Below are 22,981 nucleotides of genomic sequence, written 5' to 3'. Positions count from 1 at the left end.
ATACATACATACATACATTCACATATATATATATACATACATACATTCACATATATATATATATATATACTGTATATATACATATCTACTTATTGGCTCCTGTATTTAGGATATAGCGGGTTGGATAATGGATGGAGGACATCTGTATGCATAGCCCTATTTGCCCGTTTTCGTTTTTTTTCTTTCTTCAGTAATATTTCAGTAAACCCGGAGCTTGTCAGTTCAAATCCTGGTACTGACACCACTGTGTGACCCTGAGGAAGTCACTTCACCTGCCTGTGCTGCAAAAAACAAAAGTAATGTAACAAATTGTACCTCAGATGTTGTAAGTTGCTGGAATAAAGGCATAAGTAAAATAGATAAATATGTATTATACACATAGGAAGTATTCATTTATTTTCAGTTAAGTTATCTGCAGCAAACTTTTATAAATGAGGGTTTCTCATTTTTAGATAGTGCAAACTGTTTCTTCTTCATTGACGTTTTCTCTTGGAGAGCTTTTTTCATTTCATTGAAAATTAAAGCAGCAGCTGCCAAAATATGTAGCTTTCTTATTAATTTTTCAACATTGTGTAAAATAAATGTATAAAGTAACATAAAAGGTTTAAATACTGGTTATCCTTTTACACTAAAATATTACTAAAGAGATACAAAAAAAGTAAAATGCATATGTTCTTTTTCTTTAAGGAGATTAAATATTACTGAAGAAAGAAAAAAAAAATTAAACAGCCAAATGGGGCTATGCATACGAACTTAAAAGGTTTAAATAAAACAGAAATATATATTTTATTTTTACTTGCTTAACTTGTGGAGGGTGTATCCTGTAGCAAAGCCCTAACTTTTTTCATGAAAGCCCGTTTCAGTCAATAAGTCTTAAAAAAACGTGTAAAGATATTGACAATAAGCTAAGCAAACCCAGGAAGACATGGAATCATTTAAATCAAGTATCATTACATCTTCCTTTCTTAAAGAAAAGTAAGGCAGTACTTATAAGCTTACATATTTATATATAGACATACATACATATATATATATATATATATATATATATATATATATATATATATATATATATATATATATATATATATATATATATTCGAAGCCGTGCAAGCACACTCTTGAGAATGCAACGTATAGTTGTACAGAAGAAAAGCAATCTTGCCTCAAATGAATGGCAACCTTTTGTAGGTCTATGAACTTAATTTAAACTTTAGGTTTACACGGTGCTTTCTTTCCGAAGTACCTGCACTCATGAATATGTCTGTATGTGTCAGTCGGTCAAATCCACGCGCTTTGCACCGGCGAAGTACTGCTTTTAAATTTTTATTAAAAAGAAAATAAAACCTTTTTAAATTGAGGGAAAATATACTAATAACAGTTTGTTAAGGATCTGTTTTTTTGTGAAGCTGCCTTTACTCGAGTGATCACTTCGACCTGACTTGGTGGCCAACTATAAGTGTTACCTGGTAGGTAACCACCCATACAATCAGATTGTGAATCAGACTACGAATGCCGTGAATGTAATTACACACTCACTGCACTTGCTTACGGTAATCGAAACCTCGGACGTCAGCGCTAGAGGGGCTTAGCAGCGGTGAAGTATTGCTTTTAAATTTTAATTAAGAACAAAAGAAAACCTCAGAGGTTCAATTCCCGTAAGGGTGTGAAGTGAGTGGCTGGTTACCTACCAGGTAACGCTTATGGTTGGACAGCAAGTGACGTAACATCAGCCACGGTGCCTTCAGTTGTGAGAAGCATATCATAGAATGATTGAAAATAGTTTTGCATTTACCTTTTTAGTAAAAGGCGAGCTTTTAAGCCTGAGAAATCACCCCGTAAATGCAGACGTTTAATTGCACATGTGTTAATATGTATGGTTACACAGTATTAAAAGACAGTGAACAACGTCATTTACCTTTGTTCCCGCGTTTGATAAAAGGCGATCTTTTAAGCCTGAGAAATCACCCCGTAAATGCACACGTTTAATTGCACATGTGTTAATATGTATGCTTACACAGTATTAAAAGACACTCAAAAATTAACGTCATTTACCTTCGTTCCCGCGTTTGACTCGTGCTGTAAATCTCTTCCTTGTTTTTAGTTCACGTGATTACGTAGGAGGCGTGATGATGCGATACGTGACTCCGCCTCCTCCATTAGAGTATATGGACAAAAAACATGTTCCAGTTATGACCATTACGCGTAGAATTTCGAAATGAAACCTGCCTAACTTTTGTAAGTAAGCTGTAAGGAATGAGCCTGCCAAATTTCAGCCTTCCACCTACACGGGAAGTTCGAGAATTAGTGATGAGTCAGTCAGTCAGTCAGTCAGTCAGTGAGTCAGTGAGGGCTTTGCCTTTTATTAACATGTATAGATATACTGTGATAGACAGCCGGCAGCTCAATCTGGCCAGGATGACACTGAAAGACAAGAATGGAGGCCCAAGAATGGAGAATGTGACAGATGTGAAAGGGTCTGGAGAAGCCGTGGAGAACATTATGCTGCCTGTAACATTGTTCTGCATGACCGTTTTGCATGACGGGGGATGCATATTCATGGAGGGACGCACAGACCTCTACAGGCTAGACAACGGCACCATGACTGCCATTAAGTATTGGGATGAAATCCTTGGACCCATTGTCAGACCATATGCTTGTGCAGTGGGTCCTGGGTTCCTCCTGGTGCATGACAATGTCCGGCCTCATGTGGCAAGAGTATGTAGGCAGTTCCTGGAGGATGAAGGAATTGATATCATTGACTGGCCCCCATGCTTGACTGACCTAAATCCAACAGAACACCTCTGGGACATTATGTTTCGGTCCATCCGACACTTACAGGTTGCACCTCAGACTGTGCAGGAGCTCAGTGATGCCCTTGTCCAGATCTGGGAGGAGATCCACCAGGACACCATCCGACATCTCATTAGGATCATGTCCCAATGATGTCAGGCATGCATACAAGTACGTGGGGGCCACACAAACTACTGAGTACAATTTTGAGTTGCTACAATGAAATTTTGGCAAAATGGACTAGCCTGCTGCATCATTTTTTCACTTTGATTTTTGGGGTGTCTTTGAATTCAGGCCTCTGTACATTGATAATTTTCATTTCCATCAAATGATGTGGCATCTTTTCATTCCTAACACATTACCCAGTCCATATCAGTATAGATATCCAGCAGGATTTTTTTTTTCTATTTTTTTTCAAAGATTTCCTTTAATTTTTTTGAGCAAAATATATCTCTATATTATATAAAAAAAATCCTTCAAAGCTATGAGACCTTTTGGAGACAAGACATTTTGGAAGAGAGATTTTTTTCAAGTCCCACAAAATGAGACTTTTGCCTTGAGATTTTTTCAAGTCACACCCTCCTCTCAAACATTTTTAAACAAGACCACAGTCCTCTAACACCGAGAAACGAGGAAGTCAAATGAATTAATGCCAAAAATGACGATTGGTTACACAGCAAATTGGTAAATGCGTCCAAAAATATCGATCGGTTACACGGAAAATTGGTTAAATACGTATCAATAGACTATGCTGAAACAGTTGGTGGTGATCATGCGGAAGATGAAAACAGCAACTTTCAATATCCTGAAGAATATTTACAACCGTTAACAACGTCCGGTCTTCCAACGCATGAATTACTGGAGAAAGAAGGATGTATCCAAGAAAGGTAATGTAGTACATCTTCTGCGGATGACATTAGACAACAAAGGAGATCTTTATATGCCATTCGTATTAAAACATTAACAGTTTCCCGTTAGAATAGCTTTTGCGAAGACAATTAACAAATCTCAGCGCCAAACATTAGAAAAAGTCATTTTATTTAATAGAGAGAAAGAAACTAAATTCAATCACAGGCAGTTTTACGTTGCGTTGATGCGTATGTAACAATTCCCATGAAAATATAAATCTGTTTAAATTGTACATTAGCATCCCCATATGCGAGTGGCAGAATCGCAAAGAGGCTAGTGCGTAGCACAGGCCTGGGGGCTAGTGAGCGAAGCAAGCAGGGGAAGTACTTATATATATATATACATACACACATACAGTAAAGCTCTAGCAATTCTGTTCTAGCTATAATTCTAAAAGATACCTTATCAGGGTACATCTAACCTGTTCTGTCTCTTTCTTCTGTGTTCAGATTTATCAGTTTCTTTGTGTCTACATTATATTTCATTGTGAATTGTAAAATGTTTGTTATGAAATGTCCTACATAATAGAACAATTGATAAATCGACTTGCCTTTAAACATTTCTTTTGACTGATCTTCTGCTGTGATGAGAACTGTTCTGTGAAGCTCATACTCTGTGCTGTAAGTGATCAGTATAAAGACATATCCACTTTTTCTACCAAACCATCCTTAATTCTTTAAGGTGTACATTCAAAAAGACATTGGAAAAAAAGTCCTTAGTGTTTCTGGAATACATTTCAGAATACATTTATGCTGTGAACCTTGTGATGGCTACTGGAGAAAACTAAAGTCGCTAGGCCTGGCATTTCTGAAATTCTAGAACCAACACATCTGGCATAGTTGCTTAGATTACATGTCTAGCTCATTTGAATGTGTTTTCATACAAAAACTAAACCCCGTTGTCTGCCTGCTGCATTTATTGAGTAGTAGTGTCATGATTAGCCTTTTGGATGAGCAGGCTATTTACATCAAGAAACATTAAAAAACATGTCAGTTACTCCTGACCCCTTTGCTGAAAAAACACAAACAGCTAAGGAATTTTACAAAAATTAAGAACATCCAGGGGTCCTCTTAAATGTTTAAAGATTAGCAAATCATGGTCTAAATGAGACCTGTCTGATGTTTGATGTCAGTATAAAGTTTAACAAAGCCATACTCGCACAATGCATCCCACATTTCAGCAATGCCCCTCACTTATTTTTTCCAGTCCAAAAGCCTATCAAGCACCAATAAGAAACAGTCGATGCAACCCACAGTTTTGCATGAAAAATGTATTCAAGCATATATTATATCAACCAATTGACTTCTGAAACAAGTCCTCCACACGTAACCATCTTATACTGAACTACTTACTCCCCTATTAAGCTTCAGCAGTAAACAAAGCCAAAAATGTTCATAACCTATGTATTGTGGAAGAATTACATGTCATGACTAAAGTAAAGCCCCAATATTGAGTTACCCTCCACCAATGTCCTAAATGTCTATAAGATCCCCGAAGAGCAATGCAATGACATCTTTTATATCTCACAAAAATGTATGTTATACCTCCCTATAGACCCCTAAAAGACAAAACTAATCTAAGCCACAATTGCAACAAACAGAAAATATTTACATGATAGTGTCTTTCTCTAGCAAACATCATTTCATAGAGATTCCCAGACAAAGATCACTAGTGTTACTGTTAACATTGTGACAGATAGTGGGTGCTGTCGACCCCTGAACCCTCAGACAACACATTGAGACACCAGGTAAAAGTCCAATAATTAAATATATTATAATAACAGTGTGCACAAAGCACCTCCACTCCACAACACTCAATAAATCAATACTTAAACAATACACTAATCAATCCTCCACTCCCAGCAGCTCCGTTCCACACCCTCCCAACTCGGCTCAGTCTGCTGGGTTTCCCACAGTCCTTTTTATAGTCCTTGACCCGGAAGTGCTTCTGTCCTTCACTTCCGGGTCAGATAAACTCTTCTTTTTCTTCAGCCCGGAAGTACTTCATTTCTTCCATCCTCGTGACAAGATAGTACTTCCGGGCTATATGGAAAATACAAATACCTGTGCCTCCCTACAGCATCCCCTGGTGGCCCTCACGGTATCCAGCAGGGCTGTGAAGTAAAAGTCCAATGTCCATGATGCCCTGCGGGAATTCGGGGCCCCTCCACATTGCAGGGAAGACTCCATCTAGCGGCGTGGGGGTATTGGCAGGGATAAGCTGCCGGCCATATATCACAATATATATTTCTATGTTTCAGGATGCAACAGTAAACCAAAAGAAAAGAACTGAGTTGTGTAATGGACAGCATATATTGGCTAGCGTCAAGGCCAGGATTAAGCAAGAATCCTTACCCAGCCGGGAGGCCAGTGCAATGGAAGGTCCAGGGGAAATATGCACTGATGGCAGCATCCCTGGGTTAGTATTCCCTGTAGTCCCATGGGGCATCCCTATTGGATTCCATGAGGGCTGCCTGGGAGAGCTGCTGGGATTCACGAACCCTAATTTCAGCAACTTACATTTGACCTGGAAGTGCTTCCAATAAGCTATGCCCTAGCATTGGATGTATTCCTGGGTCACAGATAATAGAAGTCACTCGATCTCAGCCAGGCAAGTTAGAGTTGGGTAAAAGAGGATGAAGCTTGCCTGGAGGAGTGGAAGGGGAAGAAAACAAATATTGTTGTGATTTGAAAAGCCTTTGTAAGGTATTTAGTGCAAATAAACCTTTTTATTATACCCAGATTTGCATCATGGTAGTTATGTCAGGGACTTGGGGTGCTGCACTGCCCCCTACTGGTCACAAGTGGCGTAGTCATCAGGATTTCCTGGCTGTTTGGGTGACAAGAACCTGTTCATAGAAATATTTTTATTACCGAAAAAACTCAGATACAACAGCACCATTGTTTGGAAAATTTGTGAAAAGCTACACTTCAAAATGGGAAAAAGATCCACAAAGAACAACAGAAAGACCATGGCATTTCTGTCAACCAACGAGCTGATCCGAGGGAAGGATAAGTCAGCTGCAGACCCCTCTGTGTGAGGAGAGGGAGGTAACCAGGTGGAGTACATAATAAAGCCAGGTAAAATATGCCCTGGGATTACATCATTTGTGTTCCCTATTCATACCTCATAGATACATTAATACAGTATGATGACCCCAGACAAGCTGGCAACAGTAAGCGGTCAAGTCATTCTAGCTATGAGAACTTTACTCTACTAGTTGTGAAGGACAGTCATGAGCCCTGCCCCAGAGACCTATGGGAAAACCGAAGTGGAGACTGGACTATAGCGTGCCCCGGTTCCAAGCACAGCTTTGAGGAATCCTCAAAGAGAACACTTTGTGGTGAGTGATCTTTTCTTTTCTTATAGGGAGAACAAGATGTCCCAGAATACGTGTCTGGATTCTGCCACTAAATTACTACAGATGGAACCAACTGGTCAGAAAGGTGACCAAAAGTGACTCCAACTCCCATAATCTTTTAGGGTAACCGACTGAGCATGCACAAAGGAGGTGCATGTCAGCTGACTCATGATCAGTGGACAAAAAACATCTGAAACCCTGTCTGACAGCCAGCAAAACTACCCAATTCTGACAGTGTGTGATGATTGAACTCCCCTTATTTGGGCCACCTATCAGAGAAACAAACACTCAGACAGAGGATCTCAAATATAAACGACCTGTTTGTTAATGCGAGCCATAGGTATTCAGGCTCCTACAAAACTATAAATAAAGTGAAAGGGGTTCAAACAGTGTAGGGTCTGTCTTTAACTTATAGAGCATCTCAGTCCAGTGTGAGAGCCCTTGGGGCCACGTGTTCCTATTGTTCTTGCCCCGATGCACCCAGAATATACTAAGGTGGAGCCAGGATCTTCCAAGCAAAAGGAAATGCAAGGATTTCTCTCCTGCTTCCATGCTTGCAGGACACATTTTTGGTGTGATAGAGCCACTGTTATGAGTGTCATAGGCTTGGGCATGGATGGAGCCACTGCCCATACAAGACACCGGGAGAAGCCACAGACCATAAAAACCACAGGCAGGATATTTCCTCTGCTGAATTTTTTTGTTTTTCTGTTTGTGACAGATGTCATTAACAGTGTGGCAATTATATCTCCTGGCGGAGAAGTTTACCACTCGAGGGACTGGCTGTCTCGCCCTACCAGGCTCAGCATAGTGAGGGGCAGTGTAATGCATGGCACACATGGGCTGGCATCCCATCCAGGACTGAACAAGGATCCCTACCCGGGAGGCCAGTGCAATGGAAGGTCCGGGTAAAATGAGCACTAATTAATATTTTTTCCACAATACAGTAGATGGCAGCATCCCTGGGTTAGGATTCCCCCACAGACACCCGCAGGACATGCCGGAACCTGTAGTCCCATGTGGCAGCCCTGTTAGGTTCCATGAGGGTTGCCAGGGGGAGCTACCAGGATTCACAATCCCTACTTTCAGGAACTTCTGTTCAACCTGGAAGTGCTTCAAATGTGTTGTGATGGTTGTGTTGTGGTGGTTGTGTCAGGGGTTTGGTGTGCTGCAACGCCCCCTACTGGTGACAGCAGTCAGCCTTTGGGTTTAAAGTCCAGTACCTTAGACACCACAACAGGCTTCCTGCTAGTGACTTAGGAGCACATAATGATAGCAGAACTGAACTTATCCTCAAGCACACCATTCCTTCCTTGCCAATGAACTCCTTTCTTCACTCTACAGTCACTAAATTGCCTTTAAACTCCATTCAAGAGGTTACTTTCAGGTGAAAAAGGAATAGACTTGTGACACTAAAGGCCCTTCAGATTACAGTGCCCTCTGGTGTGATCCATGTGTTTAATAGAGCCAACCCAAGAAAATGTAACTGCAGTCTTTTGATACTTATGACATCACTAGTTCCACGCTCATTTAATGCTGTCATTCTCCCCATGCTTATTCCAAGACATCATGCCTATAAGTGGAAAAATGATAAGAAATTAAAAAAGCACCGATATTGCTCATTCAAGTCCATTGATGATCACATAGACAGAAGTTCTGCAATGGACTGCTGCACTCTCCATGAACAAGGTCTGTAATCAGCAGATTAGAAAATGACATGGCATATAGAGAAGTAGTGCAAGGTATGACCAGCATTAAGTACAGACATTAAGGAGGGTCTTAGACAATTTATTCTTGCTTTCATTAGGCTGCATTAATGAAGGGCAGATCACCAAAATGGACTTGAACTAGATTAGTGTTCCCTCTTACAGTCTTTTTTTATTTTCTATATTTATTTAAATATAAATTTTCCTTTATTAACTTATTGTGTCAGTTTATGTTTTGCCTCAATTTGGTACTGTAATCTCCACAGCAGTGTGAATGTTTATAATGCACCATTTGTTGGAATGAAAAGTACAATTGCCTTTTATTAGTACATACATCACAAAATGCATTCAGAAGGCAAACTGCAAATACTAACACTAAACACATCTGACCTCTTCTAATCATGGAAGTTAAACCATTTACAACAAACATTTTTATTTTCTAACTCTTAATCTAATCCATCATGTTTATCTTTCATCTTTGTTTAGTAAGTTAAACACCATTAATTTGGCCTCTGATGATGATGATGATAATGATGATGCTGTTGGTGGCAGGATCATGAGTGACACCAGCAGGCATGTCCAGAGTGACATCATAAGATAAGGGCTTCAGTTTGATCCTTCTCAGCCAACCTGTCAAGTAGGCTGCCTGCTGTCTTAGATGGACAGCCTACCCTCCATCCATCCCAGAGTTACCCAGTGGGGCATCTGACCCCAGAAGTGGTGGTTTAAGGTTAATGGACCTGCAGAGGAGGGGATAGGGTGCTTGACTGACAGCTCAAAGAGGGAAGTGAGTGAAACATGGAGAATTTGGAAGTAAGTCTGAGGTACAGAGAGCAGCCAAATGCATGCACATCTAAAGCAGAGGCAGTACAGGATGACCCGATGAACAGAAGCTAGCATCATTGGTACAAAAGCTGGCCACTCCAGGTAAGGAAGTATTCACAAATTGGATGGCTTAAGGCTGCATAAAAATAAATGAAATGGACTAAAAGAATGAACTCCTAGCTAGCCCATTTGTGATGTCCAGAACAAGCACAACATGTTACCTTGCTTGTGTATTTTCAAAAGAAATTAAATAACTAAGAAGTCAATTCCACAGCCACACACAGTATAATCACAAGGTGCTCTTCCCCTTGAATGGTAATTAATTTAGAGAGTTGCCTGCACTCTCCCAAGCTGGTTATAAATCACACAATGAGCCTTACACTATGTTTGAACACTAAACTGTCCTGTGTATAAACCCTAGACTAATTTTGCTTATTGTTAGACAGGTTTCTTTTAAACAAAAGTCTTGTAACAGAAGGTGGAATGGCCAAGGAGGAGACAAGAGATTGTCCAGCCAGTATCTGAACTGAAAAATATCAGTGGAGCCAAAATAGGCATAATATCACTCTTGAGTTTATATGTGTCATAACATTTTGGAAAGTTTTGAATGGTTAAACTCAAATAAATCAGGCATCAAAATATAAATGGTGTAGTTAAAAAGATACAAAGTATTAATGAAAGCAAGTTTAGCAGAAACAGTGCAAAGCCCACAGTGACAGTGCTGAACAAAACCACTAAAGCCTACAAACCAGCCTCCTTAGACCTTACTTTCTTGCATAACACAACATAAATCCCAGCATCAGTTTTGAATGAAAATGTGACAACAATATGGCAAATCCCCCTGAATCAGAAGCCTTATCAGTAATAAAAGCTCTCTTGTCAGCTAACTTCCGCGAGTATCCAAGCTCTGAACAAGTGGCTTTGTGTTTGAGACGCCCCCCACCACTAGGCTCCTGGAATCAAACCAACAGGCAGAGAAAAACTGACCTTTAAGGCCCCAGCGGTGTCCTTTATTTTCCCTCACAAAGTGCGTCACGCCTGCAGACAGGTCTCGGTGCCAGTGGGCAAAGCCTAAGCATGTATCCTGTGACTGTAGACTGACACGACGGGCCATAGGCTGTAGACAGAGTGATTTCAGTGGAGAGTGTCTGGAAGCCGATTGTTCTCGTGGGTAATGTTGACTTTATCAGGTCTAAAAGCTCCAAAATAAAATAAAAATAACGTTTCCACGCCACAACCCCACCCTCAGATATAAACGTGCAAAATAAAACTGATCTGCTAGGAGAAACTCCAGAAGCAATAGGGAACACACCAAGTTGTGAAAGCAAAGTGCTGAGCGAATGCTCATGCATATCACTTTGTGTTATCCATTAAACAATACAATGGATGGGGCAGCGCCCGAGTGTGGAAGGAGCCAACATAAGGCATAAAAGTATATTTTCAGACATCGAGACACCAGACATAGACGTAAAAAATTCTGCTGAAAGAACTTTAGAGTCACAAACAGAGCCAGGACTTGGACGTGTGTAGTTCTGAGAGATTTTAGGAAAACCCTGCAGATTGCAAAATCTTTTAGCCCTTAGTTTTTTTCTCTGAGAAGCTTTCCTCTGGACTAAAAAGATATAGTCCCAGTCCACATGGCAGCACTTCCACTCCAGTGGTTAAGACCAGCACCCAACCTGTTTGATTCAGTCTACTCACCACATTCTGGCTCACCCAAATCCTTGTCCTCTCCATTCATTTTGTCCAGTTGGTGATTCTTCGTGCTTCAGTGGTATCATGAATTCAAGAGCAACTACAAGTCCACCGGAAAACTGAAATGAGAGGCCTGCTGTAATGGGACACCTCCTCAGGGCAGCAGCTGGACCTTCTGGGCAACCCGTCTGTCAGCATAGGTGGCACAGTCCTGCTGCCTCTTTGTCCTGCTGGCCTCTATAAATAGACGACTCTAATTGTCACTTTAAATGTGAAATGCATAACCTTTAAGTTGAGAACAACACAAGACCAAAGGAAGATGCAGACTTCTGCATAAGAGCCTTTCAGGTTCATCTGGTGCAGCAGGGTGTTTCCCAGTTGATGTAGAGCTTCACCCCACATTTGAAAAAAATAGAGGCAAAATGCACAAACAACAGCTCAGCACACATTGAACTGAGAGGCATTTGCACAGAGAGCCCGTTACAGATGTGTAATGGCTGCTGCCAGCAGATGGCAGCGTTATACTATTCAAGTTCAGTCTTAGTGAGTGAAAGAGATACAGGATTTAGCTGTCAGCCTGTGACAATTGTTAGGTGTGAGCAGACACTAAAGAGCTGAGAAATACACAGTATGGGAGGAACCAGGGAGGGGTCTGTGTGGGAGAAACTGGTAAGAGGTTAGTATGGGAGCAGCTAATGGAAAATAAGAATTGAAGAGTCATTAAATGGGAGGAGTCACAGAGAAAGATATTGGGAGAAACTGATCAAAAGTCAGCATGGGAGGAGTCAAAGGGAAATCAAAGTAGAAGGATCAGAAAATGTCATGCTGGATAAGACAAGGCAGGATCTCTGGGTGAACAGAATTCAGTAAGAAATCAATGGAAGATATGAAATCAGAATTGATAAGTAAACAACAAAACACTACTAAAGAAAATTAGCAGTAAGGAGTGGTGCAATAGTAGCACTGCTGCCTCACAATAAGGAGACCAGGGTTCACATCCTGAGTGCTCCTTGTGTGGAGTTTGCATGTTTTTCCTGTGTCCATGTTGGTTTCCTCCTGGTGCTCTGGTTTCCTCCCACACTCCAAAATCATTCAGTTTAGGTGAACTGTTGGTGCTAAATTGGCCGGTTTCTGTGTGTTCACTCTGTGATGGGCAGGTGCCCTTTCCAGGAGTTATTTCTGCCTATACCCATTGCTTGCTGGGATAGGCGACTAGTGCTCAGCAACCCTACCCTGGATAAATGAGTATTGAAAATAAATAGATGGATTAGTAAGGCATGAACTTTTTCAAGTGCACTGCCAAATTTTGGCTCTCTCTTTGTTATCCTACACTGGGCCATTGTTTTGGGGTCAATGTTGCCCTAATGTGAAAAATCTCATTTGGGCCATTGTTGGCTGCCTACATATTTTTGCCCACACTGGGCCTACAATGGCCCAATGTCAGTTTGTTTGCTGGAACTGTCTATGGATTGTTCACATGACTTCATGAGTGATACCACAACATCCACAGTAAGCTGACTCCTTGAAATATTTGACATAATATCACTCTTATTTTTAATTTTTGGAAACAAATTGTGTTTTAACTCTCTACATTCCATCTCAGCCATATGATAGTGGTCCCAGCCATCCTTTCATGAGCATAATTCCACTGTGACAACAAGTTTCCATCTTCTGTGTCTCCTCCATTCTTACTAGAAAAATGTGAAAAGCCTTCATTGAGGCAGAAACCTCCTCTAATTAAAGGTCTTCCAAGGAACTCAGCTGAGCATAAAATGGCATTCACGACAAGTGGCCATCATCTTCACATACTGACTTCTAAAAGACTTTCTAACTCACAAGGTGATGCTCTTGAAGAACTGCCCTGTCCTTAGGCACTGCAGGCAGCTCACTCCAGGATATTTGTGCTTTCATATACAGTATAAAGTCCCCTGAGATGATTTGTACATGAAACTTCTGACATTATGCCTCATCTAAGGTTGCAGTTTTGTAGTTTTTGTGCCAAAAATGCTAGGATAGCCAACTCTAGGAGGTGCTTTAATAGAATAATGGCACTTTTAGTACAGCAATTCACAATTCTCTACTTCAATATTTGGCTGCATTCTAAAAGTTTATATTTATATAACTTAAAGCCTGTCCATTAACTTGTTTTATTCATTTAATCATGCAGATGTATGGCATACAGTGTGGAAAGAATAAGACTAGAAGCTCCAAAAAAGGAGGCCACACTTTGACATTTTCCATGTAACAGACCATATTGCTCTTCTACTGGGGGTATCATTTCTCTTAACTGGCTCAACGCACCACTCAAGTTGGCAGGGCTCTTCGGTCTGTCACCTCAGTATGCCCCTGATTGCTTTCACGTAATCTAGAGTTTTGGCTGGGCTTCACTTGGCAAGCTTCACAGCTTGCCAAAGACGTCAGAAATGGTCTACTTTTTAAAAGCAAATTAAGCGAAATAAATATGAGCAGTGCCCAAAAATGTGTTAATGCTTGCTGCCGGCCAAAAAAGGTTTAGCCTTTTACAACTTATCCTATCTTTGTCAGACTCCGGAACTACCAGGAATAGTTTGACAGAGTTGTGACAAATTCATTAATGCTGAGACCTCACTACCTGGAATCACATGCTGAATTAGCATTGCCATACATGGAATAGAAATGGAGTTTAAAAACCCTCCAAACACCTCAAGTTGCTTATCCGTATACTCTGATTTTATGTGCTTTTAAAAGAACACCTTTGTGGTCCAGAGACTTAGAACTAGCCTCATCCTGGCATAACAGTATCATTCAGCAGCATTATGCCACACATGTAGCATACCTGAACCATTGATAACAGGCTACTGAATAAGATAAAAGAAGAGAAGGCTGAGTAAAAATATGTCAGATAAGTTAACCGCTCCCTTGTTTCATAAGTGCATTTCTCTGAAGACCATTCTGAAAAAATGCCAGCACCAGATTTCTTCTGCAGAATGTCATTGACTTGCCTCAGAAAATTCTGTAAGGAAGGTAATCTGAAGAAGCTTTGTGACCAACAGAAGACAAGTCAAGGCATTTGATCTGTAAAGGGAAGCACATCTCCCTGAGCCTTACTGTCATGACAAAGAAGTGTCCAAAAAGCCTTTAAATCTCAGTAAAAACAGAAGCAAAAAAGAAGACCTGAATCCAGCATATTCTGTCAAGATACCTCCAGAAGAACTAATTCCTGCTGCCTTCAACCTGGGTCTGGGATGCTCATTTCCATAGCTCATCAATAAATCGACCAGTTACCCAATCAGATCATTCATTTTATTTATTCAGTTACTGATGATTGACAAATATTTGATAGACAGTACAATAAATGGATAGACTAATTCTGTTTACTCTGATTAATTGACTGTCTAAATATTTTATAATTGCTTAATTTGACTAATTAACTGATTATGAACAATGTATTGATTTACTGTTTTTTTGATTGACAGTCTAAATAATTTGTGATTGACTGATCTGACTGATTAACTGATTATGTACAATTCATCGACTGATTGATTGCCTGCAGTAAAACCACATACCCCTATGCTGGGAATTACAGGCAACCTGATGCTCATTTTATGCCAATGCTTCTTTTGGTTTAAGCTTTCCTTTCATTTCTTTGTTTTGGTTTTGTTTTGCTGTTCATGACACATCTTGTGTTATTATCGTGCACAGGCACACTTGAGTTGGTTGAATGACGTAATGGCCACCATTCCAATATATACACTTTGTAAAAAATGAACCTTGTTTGCTGAAATCTTGAAAATTAACTGCTGGAGGTGATGTTACCCCTCACTAAGTGAACTACTGTACAAGATGTCAAGCCCTTTGAATTCTGCACATTTTCCCCACCTCTGCATGGTTTTCTTCCCATTTCTCCAGAGATGTATTTTTTACCGCCGGTATAAATATGGCATTGTTTGGTTTACACATGGGCGGCACGGTGGCGCAGTGGGTAGCGCTGCTGCCTCGCAGTTGGGAGACCTGGGGACCTGGGTTTGCTTCCCGGGTCCTCCCTGCGTGGAGTTTGCATGTTCTCCCCGTGTCTGCGTGGGTTTCCTCCGGGCGCTCTGGTTTCCTCCCACAGTCCAAAGACATGCAGGTTAGGTGGATTGGCGATTCTAAATTGGCCCTGGTGTGTGGGTGTGTTTGTGTGTGTCCTGTGGTGGGTTGGCACCCTGCCTGGGATTGGTTCCTGCCTTGTGCCCTGTGCTGGCTGGGATTGGCTCCAGCAGACCCCCGTGACCCTGTGTTCGGATTCAGCGGGTTGGATAATGGATGGATGGATGGTTTACACATTATCCCTCAGTTGAATAAAACTATTGTGCTTCAATTTGTAGTTTAGTTAAACAATATAACAAATAGGCCCTATATAACAAATATAACAGGTTTTGTTTTGGTTTTGATCTCCTTCTGTTCTTCTTTGACTCAAATTGCCATTTTGTCTTTGTGTTTTGGTTTCCTTACCACCTGTCTCTTTCACTCTGACCCAGCTTCAACTTTTGAATACAATTTTCTGTCAAACCCCACCATCGCCTGGTTATTATTATTATATTATGACATGCTGATGTCACAAGATATTTGCAAGCAATGTTTTGTTTCTTTTGCTATATATGTAAAAAAAAAAAAAAAACGGTAACAAAATAAACCATTGTAACATGCATGAAAACAGTGAATAAAGTTCAAAAATAAATTCACCGTGGTAAAAAGAAGTGTAAAAAGTAAAAAAAAAAAAAAAAAGAAGCTTGTGCAGATCAGTAAGCTGTTTGGGTACCCATCTTGTGCCAACTTTACGGCAGCCTTAGTAATCATACACTATGGCACGTGCAGATCTATAACTGATATCCAGATGTGCAACAACAGATGACAACTTAATCTGTTGGGCATCTCTGATGAAGGCATTCGTCATGTTGATGTGGGCTTGTCTGAGCAATGTGGATAGTTGACCAAATCGAGCTTTGGTAGTTACACTTGTTCTTCACACTTTAAACCTTTTAATCAATTCATAAACCTTTCATTAAGCCATGCTATTTTCATTTCCATAGTAAGCCAATATTCTTTGGTGAATTTCAGCAGGATTCTCTCCCTCTGTTCAAAGAAATCTCATTATGCCATGTTATTCAATAATGGTGCGACGCATCCATGTTCATTTGATCTTAGCTTCATTTGTTCTTGGTTGTAACATTTTGTATTGCATCAGTTCTGTATGTTGTGGTTACTGCTGAATTTTCAAATTGCCTTTACTTTTTTATTTATTCTTGAAATTACTACACCATGTTCTTTTTGAATTTTGGTTTGTGCATTTGAACTTTGTTGATTCCTAACACCATTTGTTACTATATTTTGCTCTCAGCTCTTGTTCCTTGTGGTTTTCTAACGATTTGCCCTTTCTCTAATTGTCACAGAGCAGCATCAGTGTAAGTGTAGGTGTGTTGTGTTTGTGTGCCGTGAAATGGATTGGTGTCAATTTTCCAGGGTGTTTCCTGTCTTGTGTTCATGCACCAACCTCCCACAAAAAAAAAAAAAACAAAAAGGAAGAAAACATCAATATTTACAACTATTTTTGTTTTTCTGTGTTTCTTTCAGAAAATGACATAGAACTCTGGAATGAGTAGGTGCTCTCACATGCTGCAGTTCCAGGCAATGTCTGTCTGTTGTGCAGTGCTTGTTTATTTCACTACCTCAACCTTGAGTGGTGTTTGTTCTATTCCTGTTCAGCCAGCAGACCAATAAACACCAAGTACCCTATTTCTGTTTAACCAACCATCCTGCAACATAGCAGCTGCCATTTTTTTCTATCCAACTGATCATCCTGCAAAAAGTGGAAGCAGTCGTACCTCTACACATGTGGCAACTTACCACCTGTGTGACACCAACTTTACCTTTGTCCACCTGGCCAACCAACAACTTAGGAAGAAGATGTTTTATTTTTCTCCAACCATCTTACTTGTCTGTCCTAATATACATAATGGTCTGAATCCCAAGCTGTACTTTTAAATTTGAGATATTTGAAGATTTACTAATTACAAACACTACTTTATTCTTCACCATGATGCTGTCTAACACTTATTCAATTCACCTCTGCCCCTCTAAACAGCGATCCAGTAGAAAAAAAAGACATTACCTTTTACTATTTTGTCCATTTGGGTTTTTACACTACTTATAAATATTGCCAGGCATATGGACAGGTACTGTAGGATGCTCTCTTAACTGCAGACTGTGCAAAATACTGCCACTAAAGTCTAGGAGTGATTAATATGCAGAGAGATTCATTTCTGGATGATTTATCATAAAGGCTTCTGTGAAAACTTTAAAAATAACTTAAGATGAAATTTCCACGTGCATTGAATAAGCACATTCAGTACACTGCTGTCACTAAACAGTAAGGAGCTCCTGATTCAGCATTTCAACAAGTACAGTTTAATAAACAAACGACTCAAGCAGCAGTTCAGCCAAGAAAGCAGAGAGGAATTGGCAAAGGCTTTCACCTGAAACAAACCACAAACAAGCATGCAGTATCACTAAGGTAATAGTCTAGCTGTGTTATCTGCATATTGGACAGGTTCTTAGGGTCATCATGCCAGTGCTCTCTGCTGGGCAGTAAGGCTGCAGAAGCCCCAGGCAATATATTTGCTAGGTGATTTTGAGGGGAGCAATTCAGTGAATGTGTTATTATTTGAGTGAGCAGCTTCAGCGTGGTCCTCTGGTATCAAAATGGATTCTCCAGAGAGCCCTCATGAATTACATTATTGGCCATGTTTGAAATTTGATTTTTGCCTCTTAGCTAAAGAGCTGGAGTGTGCAAGACACAGGAAGAAAACGGTTGTCTAATATCTCCGTTACCCGTTTTCATTCTCTGGAGACAGTAACTAGGATGCAGTGTCAGCATTTCTTTTTCTAGCACTCGAGCGCGCAATTCTATTTTTAATAAAACAAGCAATGTCCAGCTGCGAGTTTGATGACATAGCAAAGGCATTTTTGCTGATGAGCTGTAGAATGGGGGCACCTGTGTCCTACATCAATGCGCTGCCTTTGTCTACTGCTGCTTTCATAACTGACTTACACAGAGTTAGGCAGCTGCAAGCTTTACTGATGCCAAGCATCTTCTTGAAGCCGAGCTTGCCAGTACAGGGTCCTACACTCAGTGCGGCTTGGCAGCGGAGAAAATACTAACTTGGGTAAGGGGTTCATATTGCTTTTGGGGAGGCTTCTATTCATGGGTATTTAGCACCAAAAAATAATGCTTAAGGCTTAATGTCTGCTTTGAGGAACATCTCTCCTGTTTCTTCCATACACCTTGAGATTCCACAATCTAAGATTGATCGGTATTCCTATTATATGGAAGGAAAATTCAGGCAGAGATCACTGCAAGACCTGCTGGCTATAGGAAGCAATCTGGCTACAAACATTAAAAGAGATTTATTTGGTAGACAGGAAACACCAGGAAATGCCAATTCCACACCTTCTGGAATATTCACTGATATTTGAATGATAATTTCCTGGTCAGAGTTTAAAAGTCCTGCTTACTTGTGTTTAAAAACACAAATGAGCAGAAAGAAGTGGAGCTAGCTGGTGGAGCAAGACAAGTAGCCAGTTGCTACAACAAAGGAAAGACAAGGAATAAAGGTTTCATTGTATAAAATATATAAAAAAAAAAAACTTGAAGACATTATGGTCATTAAGCCAAACATAACTCTTCAATTTATACTTGCCTGGTACTTCCAGGATAGCGTCAAATCACAAAGGCCCAGGTTTCCCTTTTCTGGGCGAGGTCACTGGATCCTTAATTAAACTTTCTAAAGGAGTAATTGAACCACATTTAGTATGATCCCTTACGTAGGACCAATTTGCTTTGGGTGACCCTCCCAGGAGACAACATAACCCCTAAGGTCACTGGACACTCACAAGCCCTTGGAGGGACTGAAAGAATTAGATCACAGATACAAGCAGAAGAAATGAGTTTCTTTACCAAGGTGAGAAGTGCAGACATTTGAGATGAGCTCAAAGTACAGCCATTGCTCCCCAACCTTGAAAGGAGCCATTTGAGGTTGTTTGGGTGTCTGATTAAGATGCCTCCTGAACGCATCCTTGGAAAGGTGTTTTGGGCATGCCCAACTGGCCGGAGACCTTGTGGCACACCAAGGACATGCTGGAGAGATTACATCACTCAGCTGGCCTGGGAATGTCTCAGTATCCCCCCGGAGTAGTTGGCAGACGTGGCAGGGAAAAGGGATGTCTGGGCAGCATTGCTTAGACTGCTGCCCCTGAGACCTGGATCCAGTAATTGATGGAGAATATGATGGAGGGTCAGATTGACTAAGTGTGTTTGTTTATGCTCTGTGATGAAAAGATGTCTGATGCCAAAAGAGACTTAATGCAATCCTGGATTTGAATAGGCTGGGTCAGAAGATTCATGAATGAATACACAGGGTGCCAGCATGAGCATACATGGCACAACAACTCTGCTATTGTTTTGACACACAATAATGAGAAGGGTTAATTGTGAACAGTCTTGAATTCAGAAAATATCCAGTAGTTCTGTGGTCACAAACAGACAAATCGTAAAAACAGAATAAAGTCTAACATGATTTTTACTAAGTCAGAAATTAACTGCAACTTGTCAGCAGCTAAGTGTCAAAAGAAGCATTTCAGAACACACAAATCATTAAGTATGGCAAATGAAAGAAATGAATTTCACTTCCATGAGAAAGAAATATGAAGGTATAGTAGCAATGTGTCAAACCCTGCTAATTGAATTATGGGAAGAAACACTAAATTTTAGACTGAATTCCATGATTTGAACGTAGAAAAATTAAAAATCACAGATTATATATAAATCATTCATGGATGCATTAGTAGATTTTGTTTTCAGTAAGTCAAGTCAAGTCGATTAAATTCATAGAGCACTGTTAAAAACAACAGAGATCAACCAAAGTGCTATAGAATAATGACTCATGTCACAAAGCTAGGAAAATCTTGGAATAGTTCCAGCAATGTGACAGGGAACTGAGCTGTCCTTTCCATCATCAGATCTCAATTGAATAGAGCATCTAAGGGATGAGATACAATGAGTCATTCAGAGTAAATATCTACTACCAGCTAACCTGACACAACTATTAGACACACTGGAGTCAATATGGGCATGCATGTTCGTGCTGCATTTCTGGGACTTTGTCAGGCCATTACCCTCATGAATTCAGAATGTTCTATGGTGAAGTATTGTCCCATCTTTCTATTTAATAATTGTACTAAAAAAGTGACTTGGCACCTTGTCAAGCCATTACCCTCATAAGTTTTCACAGGTGGCGCAGTGGTAGTGCTGCTGCTCTGCAGTAAGGAGACTGTGGAAGAGTGTGGGTTCGCTTCCCGGATCCTCCCTGTGTGGATAGCGCTTTGAGTACTGAGAAAAGCGCTATATAAATGTAATGAATTATTATTATTATTAAGTTCAGAATGTTCCATTGTGAAATATTGTCCCATCTTTCTATTTAATCTTAAGAAAAGCGCTATATAAATGTAATGAATTATTATTATTATTATTAATCTTCTTCTTCTTTCGGCTGCTCCCGTTAGGGGTTACCACAGCGGATCATCTTCTTCCATATATTTCTGTCTTCTGCATCTTGTTCTGTTACACCCATCACCTGCATGTCCTCTCTCACCACATCCATAAACCTTCTTTTAGGCCTTTCTCTTTTTCTCTTGCCTGGCAGCTCTATCCTTAGCATCCTTCTCCCAATATACTCAGCATCTCTCCTCTGCACATGTCCAAACCAACGCAATCTCACCTCTCTGACTTTGTCTCCCAACCGGCCAATTTGAGCTGACCCTCTAATGTACTTATTTCTAATCCTGTCCATCCTTGTCACACCCAATGCAAATATTAGCATCTTTATCTCTGCTATCTCCAGCTGTGTCTCCTGCTTTCTGGTCAGTGCCACCATCTCCAACCCAAATACAACCCAACATAGCTGGTCTCACTACCGTCCTGTAGACCTTCCCTTTCACTCTTGCTGATATCCGTCTGCCACAAATCACTCCTGACACTCTTCTCCACCCATTCCACCCTGCCTGCACTCTCTTTTTCACCTCTCTTCCACAATCCCCATTACTCTATACTGTTGATCGCAAGTATTTAAACTCATCCACCTTCACCAACTCTACTCCTTGCATCCTCACCATTTCACTGACCTCCTTCTCATTTACACACATGTATACTGTCTTGTTCCTACTGACCTTCATTCCTCTCCTGTCTAGAGCATATCTCCACCTCTCCAGGGTCTCTTGATCACAATGTCATCAGCAAACATCATAGCCCACGGGGACTTCTGTCTAATCTCGTCTGTCAACCTGTTCATCACCATTGCAAATAAGAAAGGGCTCAAGCCGATCCCTGATGTAATCCCACCTCAACCTTGAATGCATCCGTCACTCCTACCGCAGACCTCACCACTGTCACACTTCCCTCATACATCTCCTGCACAACTCTTACATACTTCTCTGCCACTCCCGACTTCCTCATACAATACCACAACTCCTTTCGAGGCACCCTGTCATATGCTTTCTCCAGGTCCACAAAGATGCAATGCAACTCCTTCTGGCCTTCTCTATACTTCTCCATCAACACCCTCAGAGCAAACATCGCATCTGTGGTGCTCTTTCTTGGCATGAAACCATATTGCTGCTCACTAATCATCACCTCACTTCTTAACCTTGCTTCCACTACTCTTTCCCATAACTTCATGCTGTGGCTCATCAATTTTATCCTCCTGTAGTTACTACAGTTCTGCACATCCCCCTTATTCTTAAATATTGGTACCAGTACACTTCTTCTCCGCTCCTCAGGCATCCTCTCACTTTCCATGATTCCATTAAACAATCTCGATAAAAACTCCACTGCAATCTCTCCTAAACCTGCTCCACAGGTATGTCATCTGGACGAACGGCTTTTCCATTCTTCATCCTCTTCATGGCTATCCTTACTTCCTCCTTGCTAATCCGTTGCACTTCCTTATTCACTATCTCCACATCATCTGACCTCTTCTCTCTCTCGTTCTCTTCATTCATCAGCCTCTCAAAATACTCTTTCAATCTGCTCAACACACTCTCCTCGCTTGCGAGTACATTTCCATTTTTATCCTTTATTACCCTAACCTGCTGCACATCTTTCCCAGCTCGGTCCCTCTGTCTAGCCAATCAGTATGGGTCCTTTTCTCCCTCCTTAGTGTCCAACCTCTCATATAGCTCATCACACACCTTTTCTTTAGCCTTCGCCACCTCTCTCTTCACCTTGCGCCTTATCTTCTTGTACTCTTGTCTACTTTCTGCATCTCTCTGATTATCCCACTTCTTCTTTGCCATCCTCTTCCTCTATATACTCTCCTGTACTTCCCCATTCCACCACCAGGTTTCCTTTTCCTCTTTCCTCTGTCCAGATGTCACACCAAGCACCCTTCTTGCTGTCACCCTTACTACATCTGCTGTAGTTTCCCAACTGTCTGGTAATTCTTCACTACCACACAGTGCCTGTCTCACCTTCTCTCTAAACTCAACCTTGCAGTCTTCCTTTTTCAACTTCCACCATTTGATCCTTGGCTCTGCCCTCACTCTCTTCCTCTTCTTAATCTCCAACGTCATCCTGCAGACCACCATCCTATGCTGCTTAACTACAGTTTCCCCTGCTACT

General features: G+C 40.8%; 1 protein-coding gene across 3 annotated transcripts in view; it reads right to left on the bottom strand.

Annotated features, from left to right (window-relative positions):
- The window catches only part of fgf12a (fibroblast growth factor 12a), a 268,355-nt gene that overhangs the window by 212,817 nt on the left and 32,557 nt on the right, over positions 1 to 22,981 (bottom strand). The window contains exon 1 of one of the 3 annotated variants that reach the window (XM_051922257.1): positions 11,296 to 11,460. The exons of the other annotated variants lie outside the window; for them this stretch is intronic. Coding sequence (XP_051778217.1) covers positions 11,296 to 11,335 — 40 coding nt within the window. The 5' untranslated portion in view covers positions 11,336 to 11,460. Of the gene's footprint in view, positions 1 to 11,295; positions 11,461 to 22,981 lie in introns of those variants that run through there. 3 annotated transcript variants of the gene reach the window in all.

This window comes from Erpetoichthys calabaricus, chromosome 2, assembly GCF_900747795.2.
Source record: "Erpetoichthys calabaricus chromosome 2, fErpCal1.3, whole genome shotgun sequence".
NCBI classification, from domain to species: domain Eukaryota; kingdom Metazoa; phylum Chordata; class Cladistia; order Polypteriformes; family Polypteridae; genus Erpetoichthys; species Erpetoichthys calabaricus.
This window is presented reverse-complemented; position numbering and strand designations above follow the sequence as displayed.